Source organism: Rhea americana, unplaced genomic scaffold, assembly GCF_003343005.1.
Source record: "Rhea americana isolate MKP2758 unplaced genomic scaffold, rheAme1 scaffold_27, whole genome shotgun sequence".
NCBI classification, from domain to species: Eukaryota; Metazoa; Chordata; class Aves; order Rheiformes; family Rheidae; genus Rhea; species Rhea americana.
The window spans coordinates 486,792-496,635 of record NW_028186390.1 but is presented as its reverse complement, the minus strand read 5'-3'; the positions used below and the strand labels follow the sequence as shown (position 1 = coordinate 496,635).

The 9,844-nt window shown below is 37.7% G+C and overlaps 1 protein-coding gene and 1 long non-coding RNA gene across 8 annotated transcripts in view; one reads left to right on the top strand and one right to left on the bottom strand.

Annotated features, from left to right (window-relative positions):
• The first annotated feature begins 18 nt into the window (after nucleotides 1–18).
• The window catches only part of LOC146594060 (uncharacterized), a 171,249-nt gene continuing 161,423 nt past the window's right edge, over nucleotides 19–9,844 (top strand). For all 7 annotated transcript variants that reach the window (XR_014896235.1, XR_014896233.1, XR_014896234.1 and 4 more), the window contains exon 1: nucleotides 19–76. This is a non-coding gene — a long non-coding RNA (uncharacterized LOC146594060). The remainder of the gene's footprint in view (nucleotides 77–9,844) is intronic.
• Nucleotides 1,854–4,121, bottom strand: LOC146594063 (CARD- and ANK-domain containing inflammasome adapter protein-like). Its single transcript, XM_085308160.1, has one exon. It carries the CDS (start codon nucleotides 4,119–4,121, stop codon nucleotides 1,854–1,856), a length of 2,268 nt encoding a protein of 755 aa, XP_085164286.1.

The following is a 9,844-nucleotide window of genomic DNA, read 5'->3' as shown; positions in this document are numbered from 1 at the left end:
GCGGCGCATGCGCGGCCGGCCGGGCCGGCGCGGCGCCCGGAGGAGACGCGGCCGGAGGCGGAGACATGGCGCTGGGGTAGGCGGGGCGCGCAGGAGCGGGGAGGGGGCAGCCCGGGGCGAGCCGGGGGTGGCGGGCGGTGTCCAGACGAAAACGAGAGGAAAAGGAGGCGGCTCTCGGGCAGCAGGGGCTCGGGGGGAGCAGCGCGAGGGGAGATGGGGCCCGCCAGGCCCGGGCGCATCGCGCTCCCGCCGCCTTCGCCGCGCTCCCCTCAGGGAGCCCCTCGCGCCGGCGGTCGTTGGCGACCGTTGGCGACCGTTGGCCTTCGGCAGTGTGAGAGCGGCCGGGGGTAAAAGCAGTTCCCTCGGAAGTGTTCGCTGTCCGCTGACCCGGGAGGGAGCTATTATTTCCGTGTCCAGTCTGTCAGCGACACACCGGTAGTGTCTGCTCGCTCGAGTGGGGGTGCCAGCAGCAGGGCCTCGCACGGGTTAATTTTAAAGCGTTGTAACGTGGCTGTACAATCATAGTTATCTTCCTACGCGCTTTCGGACCGGCGTTTGATTTCATAAGAATCATTTTGCCCTCCCTGGTAATTTGGTATCCAGTCATAATAAAAGGAAAAGCGAAGAACTCTGGGGGTCAGTTATTATTATGAAGAGTATGGCCATTGAGAGATTTCTCTCAACCTAAGGAAGTGTTTCTGTTTTAAAAGATTACAATGCAAATGCTTGGTTTTGAACCAATAAGCTGTGTTTTTCAACCTTTTTATTCTGAACATTATGTGCTGGAATTAATTTGAAAGTGAAATTAATAAACAGCCAATACAACAAGTTTTTTTTTCCATTATGCCTACTGAAACGTGAAAATAAATATATAATGCAAGATAGTTTTTTTTTTTAATTCTAGGATATGTAAATGCCATGTGATAGCGCTATAACACAGAGATGTCTAAAGAAGGGACAGCCCAGCTTTGGGAGTCAGTGTAGCAGATTATTATGAATCCTGCATAACTGAGTTAGCAGAGTTGTAAACCCATGCCACTCCACTGGTTGGTTTATGCTGAACCTCATGGTAGGATTTACTAGGATGGGGAGTCTAGTAAATGTGTGAGTGGATGGCTTCTGATCCCCAGCTAGTCCAGACAATGATACTATAAACAGCATAAACCAAGCTAATATTTCCTTAACATCAAAAGAGACAGTGCTGTTCAGCTGCTCCCTACCATGCTTCTCCACTTTATTCAGTTATGACTAAAATGAGTTGAATCAGCTCACCCATCTCACCTAGAGATGCAGTGGCAAAACAAAGGGAGTGGGCATGCATGACTGGACTGCAACGGAGGGCATGATCAATCCCTTTTGGCAGCRTCTTAAATGAGGTCTGAAACTAACTGCAGTGCTATCAGCCCCAACATTTCTGTGCTCTGTATCCCCGTGAGTACAGATAAGTGCTTATTTGTAATAGATGGCTTTATACAAATGTGATTTTAACAAGCAGTGTTTAACTAGGGTATCCATTCAGGCGACTATTCACAGAAATATGAAAAGTGAACTTCTATCACTTTTTTAAAAAAGGTCTTGATCATACTAGAGGAGGTCATACACAGTGTGTTTAAGACTAGTGCTTCAAATAGGTTCAAAGTATAAGATTTGTGAGAAAAGCAAGAGGGAATCAATACTTAGAATAACAACATTTTTAAGGTGCTTTTTTCCTTAGCCACCTTTGATTACTAACTTAATTCTGCCAGTCCTAATTCAGTGATACTGGACAGCAACATTATCCAAATTACATTAAATAATAATTTWAAAAAGTAATTTTGCATTTAAAAGTATTTGGGGGTCTTTGTTTTATATACTCATTTTGTTATTAGCATTTTCTTTTTCAGAAGTGTTACAATTTGAGCCTGATTTTCTGTTTTGTTAATCTCTGCTACTTGCAGTGGTGTCTTTTTGAGACTATTAGCAGCTTGTAAATTTGCTTTTTCTCCTTGTGACCAGTTTACAAGGCAATTTACAGCATCCAAATGACCAGCCTTGCAAGCACAATGCAATGGAGTGTCTTTGCTGCTGTCTAAGGCGTTAATAGCTGCCCCTTCACCCAGTAATAGTTTTATCAAGTCACTGTGTCCATATTCCGATGCAAGATGTAGTGCAGTCTTTCTCCAAATATTTCTGTCATCAATATTTTTATTTTTCCCTGATGTCAGAAGAATTTTTACAATTTCTGCCTCTCCTTTGATGGTTGCATAGTGCATTGGAGTACATCCGTCCATGTCCTTAACTCCATATCTGCCTTTTTTGGCTAACAGAACTTTAACTATGCTGAGATGTCCTCTCATAGCTGCAATGTGCAGGGGAGTCTTTTTCTCCCTGTCTTGTGCATTGGGGTCGGCATTAGCATTCAGAAGCAGCTCTACCRTTTTGTTATCTCCCCGTTCAGAAGCAAGATGTAAAGGTGATTTTGACTGCTTATCCTTAACATTAACATTGGCTTTGTGGTGCAGCAGCTGTTGAACGACAGCAGTGTCACCTCTTTGACTTGCAATATGCAGGGGAGTAACTAACTCTTTAGTGACAGCATTAATTTTGCCCCCAGCTTTAACTAAAATGCTAACTAACGCTCCTTTATTATGAAGGGCAGCAACATGGAGCGGGGTTTCACCTACCTGGTTCATAACGTTAGCTTCCATCCCTTTGCGCAGAAGCAGATTTGTGATAGAGGTAGCCCCAGCTTGAACTGCCAAGTGCAAAGCTGTGTCTGAAGCAAGAGTCTTTATTCTGAAGTTAGCACCCTTTTCAATTAGGACTTGTGCAGATTCAGCTTTGCCTGTTTCACATGCCATGAGTAAAGGAGTATACTGCATTTCATTGTAGGCGTTTATATCTGTGCCTCTGTCAACTAAAGCTGCTACAATACTATGCAGATTTTTCTGTACAGCTTTAAAGAGAGCTGACTCCATTAGGTTAGATGACAAATCTTTACAATATTCTAGCAGTATTTTGAAGATGGATGGGTGGTCACTGTTGAAGGCTGTTTCAGTCATTTTGGAATCAACACTGGCTCCAGCTTCTAGCAATACTTTTGTAGTATTTTCAAACCCCTGAGAAATGGCATAACTGAGAGCTGTCTGTCCTCTTTCATCCTTTCCATYGACAGAGGCACCATTCTTTAAAAGCATTTTTGCCAGACTGCTCTCATCTTTAAGAGCTGCCATGTGCAAAAAGTTATGCTGGTTCCTGTAGCTTCTTGCCTCTTCTCTCAGGAGCATCTTTAATATGTGACTATGGTTATTCTGTGCAGCCAAATGAAGTGGTGTCTTGCCTTCTGTGTCTAAACTGTACATATAAGCTCCACATTGGAGAAGCACTTTCACTGCATCAGCATAGCCTTCCTCAGCAGCCCTGTGCAGTGGTGTTCTTCCTTTCTTATCCTTCACATCTCGCTTAATACCTTTGCTAATCAAATATTCTATTATTGTTAGATGTCCATTAGCAGCTGCAACATGCAGGAGTGTTTCACTTGCAGAGTTTAGTGCATTAATATCCTTATCTTTCAGTGTTTTCTCTAACTCAGAAAGGTAGCCTTTTGCAGCTGCATCAAAGATGCTGATATCAAAACCATCCTTTTTAGGTTTTACTGCTGTTGATAATTTAGTTTCTTTTCCTTTCTTCTTAATAGACCAGTCTTGTTTTTTTCTTCTAGGATGCACTCTTTTTTCTTGGTGCTGTTCACTACTATTTTCAAACCAAGCCTTATCTTTTTCAAGTAAATACCCTACCAATTGTCTTCTAGCATCTCCGATACTTTCATTTATTTCACTGACATATTTTCTCATCTTGTTATAAAGTTTTGGCTCCACTTGTTTTAAACATGGATAAAAAAAGAGTCTGCAGGCTCGTTCACCGTGAGAAATTAGTATATCTAAAACTCGAGAGTTCTTTTCTTTTCGTGTCCTGTAGAAAGTCATGACTATCTTTTTCTCTGGTGTAAAAATGCCATTGTCTATCAGCCAGTTCAGCAGATCGTCTGGATTGTTTATGCCTTCTACTAGCTCTTCTTTTTTAGTTCTTAAGACTTCAATTGCATATGGATTTGTAAACAGGCTGGTGGAATGCATGATCATACTGATCTTCAAAATGTGAACTGAGCTATTTCTTGACATTTAAAGTTAAATGTGAAATAGGAAAGTGGGATCATCATTTCACAAAATCTTTCTTACAGAATTAAGAACCAGCAATCATTGTAGTTCAGTAATAAATCTTTAAAGAATGAGAAAGAAAACAAAACTGCCTCACCTGTAGTTTTCTAATCTTATTAGAAGTCCTTTGTCTTCTTTGTTCTTCCTTAGCAACAAGTGAAGTTTAATAACAAAACAAAGCTCTGTAATATGGACAGATATTCCACTCAATAAACATCTTACAGATTTTTAGGAAAATTAGGGAGCAAACAAATACTTTTATGAAGGTAATACTTGAGTAGAAGATACTAGTTTGCATAGTTCTTCTGGGCTAGGCTGTTTTTTTGYTGGTGTCTAAATGACCAGTGTATTAAATATCACAGAAGAAAATTGACAGCATAGTTACTGTTGCTATGATTGCATACTTTGTACAATCTTAAATAAGAGTAGACATTGCCAGCTATGTAGGTGAAAGCACTATAATGTAATGAAATAATAACAAAGCTCTAGATAAAAATAAATTGTAAAGCAACTAATGATAAAAAGTGACCCAGGATGCCTAATATGCGTTATAATTTCAATCTGTGAAGTAACCTAGGTAACCTGCTGTAACCTACAGTCTGTCTGAAACTTAATTTCTGTACATAAGGTAGATCAAGATGTGATTCAACATGCAATATTTAAAGTATAAAGAAACAAAGCTTCAAATTTGTGAATATGTATAAGCTGCTCTGTGGGTGTAGAACCTTTGAATTTAGCTATTATTAATTCCTTTAACCTATTGGTGTTAAAATTCCTTATGAAGAGAAGCAAATACAATAATAATCATCTAAATATTTGGAAACCAGTTGAGAGAGAAGTTGACATGACAGAATCCTATAAAAAGCTAGTGACAGAGCTAGAAGTAAAATGAGCTGCAAACCTGGTTTTATTTAAGCAAATGGGAAAATTTGCCATCTGTCTATTTGTTCAATGCTCTTTCTGTTGTGTCCTGGTAACTTTGACTGTATTTTCTTGAGTACTATGTACAATGTGACTGATAAGATTTTTTTGTTGTTGTTGTTCTATTGACTTTACTTTTATAAGTGAGATTGAAAGGCTATTCTTTTTGAAAAATGGTTTACTGAAGAAATAGTCAGGAAAGGCAAGACTTTGAATATATGTGTTGAAAGCCAGCCAGTTACGCAGTCAGTAAATTTGGCAGCCAGTTTCAGAGCCCAATTAGTCTAAAATGCCAAAAAAGGGCACTACACCAGGATTAGCAAAACCTTTGTCATTTACTTAATATCATTGTTAATACATAGCATGGAGAACTATAGTTTATTGTAAGGAGTTGGGAGGTCTGAATTGTATTCCCAAATCTGTTAATGACTCAGTTAGTGATCTGCAAGTTATTTAATCTTCAGATCTGCCTCAACAAAGTACTAAAGAGGTATCCATGTCTTGAGTAAATTCATAGTCATTGCTTAAAGTTGCTGAAATGGGATCTATATGCTTTCATTATTATTCTAATGTAGAATAGAGACAGTAATACTTGATTACCCTTACAAGAAAGTTTGAGTTCTATCAGTGGAAAATATTATGTGGGTGCTAAGTGCTATCAATATAGAAAACATAAAAATTCTTGGAACTCTTGAAAAACATTAAAAGCAGAAATTATGATGCCCTTTAAGAGTCTAGTAGTATGGTAATAATTTTCTCATGTGCTGAATATAGAAATTTTACTGGTAAGCAGTATAAATCAAAGGGTGCAGTACTCCTAACTGGCCTTGAGGAGGATCATTTGAACAGGATATGTATGCAACATCTCTTTCAGAGTCACTGTGAAACTTATTTTGGGAAAATAATATGCAACAAATTACTTGTTGCTAGGTGCAAATCACATTCTGCAAAATGTAATTACACAATTTTTAAAAAGGTTCTTCATTATATATATGTGACTTATGAAGAAATGTTCTCCTTCAACAAGAATAACATTTGGCAAAATTTTGGAAGTTTGTTGTATGAATAAATTTTTAGAAATTATGTTAAAAAAATCTTTATCTTGTAAYTAGTATTTTAACTAATATTATAATTAAATCTTTGTTTGAACAATGACCTCACAAAAAGAGCAAAAACCAAACAGTTGAGAAGAAAAGTGATTCATAGTTAGCTATCTGAAGCATGCTTTTTATTTATAGCATTTTAACTTATTAACTCTATTTATTTGTCTCATAACTATTTTAGAGAATGGAAGTATATTAATGTTCCACACATCTTCTCCTTTAATTAAGTACATGAGACTACTTATGCCTGGGATCACCAGGAAGCTGTTCATTAAAAATAAAAGGGCAAAACTTACTATTACTAGTGATCTAAGAGAAGAAAGAAGTTGGAGGGAGGAAGACGCTAAATCTTTTGCCTTCTTTATTATCATTTATATTAATTTGCTGTCTAAAGGGCATAAGGTGATTTTTTTGTTTTCCTAAGTCCTTCAGAGGTCAGTTTTATGTCTCCTGGCTTCTTCAGCTCCATGTATCCAGGGACTATTCCTTATTTAGATTGTTTCAAAAAGATAAGGAAATGATAGATTCTATTGCTGTTGCTTTTGCAGTATAGCATTTAAGGATGATTGTGTTTAGCAGTATAGGAATATAGCAGCTCAGCTTCTATACATTGAGGAAATTTTGTGTTTTACTCAGGAGAAAAATCGGATTGGTGCTAGTTTAAGTTCAGCTTTATTAATGTCATCAGAGCTGTAGGTGTAGGTGTATGTACAGCATGTACATTCGTGATGTAGGTGTGCAGGCTTTATTTTAAATATATTATCAAAAAGCCTGTAGTGAGCAGATTGTCCTGACGTAGAAATACTGAGGATCTTGACAATAGTCATTTAAGCATTAATATCATTGTTTGGTGCAGAAGTAAGACAGTATTTGTGTGTATATATGTAATTGCCTAGAAAAAGACGTATTTTAGATACGTCCATGTATTTACTCCGCATTGACTCTGTGGGAGGGTATCATCAGCTGAAAACAACATGATAGAGTTTAGAACAGACCTAAGTAAGGGCAAGTGATGCTATTGATAGAGAGGTCTGTATTTTGGCATCTGCTGAATGAATTTCCTTATATGGAAAAACTATTTTAAGCCAGCTATAGCTGGTCTGAGAAAGGAGGCTTGAGCTCGTTATTTCCTCCATGTCATCTCAGTTTTGTTACTAACTTGTGTCCTTGGGCAAATCACTTAATCTCTGTGCTCTGTTTAAACCAGCATTAAAAAAGGAAATTTTTTTTCTACCTCACAGACATGTCCTAAGTGTTATTAATGCTGGTGCAGTGCTTTGAAGTTATAGAGGGCTTTGAAGTTCTTGTCCTTTGAAGTATTGTTTTCTGACTTCTCAAAGATGAGCATTTATTTCTTAAATTAACACATGCTCCTGTTTTCTGGTTTAGTTTATGGTGGTGTGTCATCATCAAATATACGTGTAATTTTCTTCATTTTAATTTCTCAGAGACGAAAGCAAACAGAACTACACCTTGCAAGTTGTTAGATCAACATTGGAGATGATGTGGCCTTAGGAGGAAGGACCTGTAGAGGTCACCATTCCTCCACAACTGTTGCCTTTAGCAACAGTGCCTGGCCCCACTCTCAGCCTGGAACCTCCAGCTGTGGTTACTGTCTTCTGCTGAAATGACATATAATGTAGCTGAATGACTTCCAGTAACTTTGTATATTCTCTACAGTATTTTCTTGATAAAACTGATAGAAAGCCAAACATTAATAACACAGTTTCACACACCGTGATATTTTTGTTTCGCAGTGTGTGCTTTACAACAGTAAGACAATTGTTTGCAGTAATGCCAACTGTTTATTGGAAACATATCTTGATGTAGAATAACCAGTTTGTAAGAGATAATGAAACCCACATCATTATCTAATCATCATGAGGGTTGGGGAAATACGCTTGGGGCTAATCAAAGCATTCTCATTAATAAACATGGATCCCGAATAAAGTTGTTTTGTATAACCAGAAATCTAACTGAGGCCTAGCTGATTGAGGTTGAACTATATATAGGTATAACTAGATTGAGAAACAGCAGTGTTAGAAATATTCATGACGCTGATTAGAGTGTACTTGGCTTAATATAACACTGGAAGGGAAGCTGACTAGTCAGAATGTCTGCAAGAAACAAAATGTAGTGCTTAGTTTTGCCTAAAGAATGACTGCATTGAATTAGGGAAGTTGAAACGGGAGCTTTCGCAATGCGTGATCTCGTTTGTGTTCAATCGTATTTACGTAGACAGTAGACTGGGGGTTTTCCTGTTCCTCAAAAATCTCTACCCTTGCTGGTATTTAAGTAAAAGGTGTTTCCTAGAATAGCGCCATCTTCTGCGTCGTACTGGCACAGGGAGATGTGCATGTCATCAGGGGCCTAAGCTGGGGCCTGCCGGAAGGAAGCAAAGCTGAGCTGGTCAGTCGTATGTTTTGTACCTCAGACTTGTACCTGGGCCCCTATCTTATTTGCCCTGTAGCTTAGGCGCTGGCAGTGCATAACCATTATTTCAGAGTCCTCAGTACAACTAGTCCTGTACTTAAAAGGGCGCCTCTTCGGAGGCACAACTCCCCAGCCTTGTCCAGTATTCATGGATGCTTTCAAAATACTAAGTGATAAGGTAATGGCTGATATACTACTTCATGTTTTTTATTCTTATTTCTGATACAAGTCACAAGCAATGTTATCCTAACACTGCGGTAATATTTACTCAAGTGTAATCCAATGAGATGAAATCACACTGGGTTAATCATTGCACACACACAGTACAAAAACGTTCTTTTTCTGAAGACTATCATGTACTCTTTTAGGTTTTGTGCCCTGAAGTAATTTTAAGTGGGCAATACACATCTGCAAAAAGCCACTGATGACTGTGAATGTTGATAGCTGTGTGCTTTAACATGCTTATCTGGAGTGAGAATTAGGATTGTTTTTCAGTATACAGTAGTGAACCTTTAAGTGAAACTTAAAACATTTTTATTTTGCCATTTGTCTTTTTGAATAATTAGATTTCAGTATTTTAGCTTATTTCCAAGTATTTAATTGAATTATTTTCCAGATACTTTTCTGAGAAGCTAAATAGCAGAGGTGAAAGGAAAAAAAAATTAGTTTTGCGAAGCTAACAAAAAGCAATTTTCTTGTTTCAAAATGTGGTAAATAGAATAAAGCTTGTACTGAAACAAACAAATTGTTGGTTATGATATGATGAACTATATATTTAGGTGCTGTAATTTACATAATGCAAAGGCCAAATAAAATAGAAGCATTATAATTTTTTTCTAATTGATGAATATTGCTAATTATGTTATGTATTTCTCTACATAAATCCTTACAACCAGAAGCTTAATTTAAATTTAAGAACCAGTTTGCCTCTTAATCTATTGATTAAACCCATATGGCCACAAATACTGATTTTTACTAATTTAGGAAAAAAAAAACATTTTCCAATTCATTAACTTAAAGTTTTAGCAAGGTTAGGATTTTTATCTTAATTATCCTTTTAGGAGTCTAAGTACATCCTTTTAGACCAACCTTAATAGAAAGCAGTTATGGCAAAATGTTTGCCCTCAAATCATTAGCATAAAATATAAATGATGTAGAAGTATTAAGTTACTAAATGCTGAGGCAGCTTTG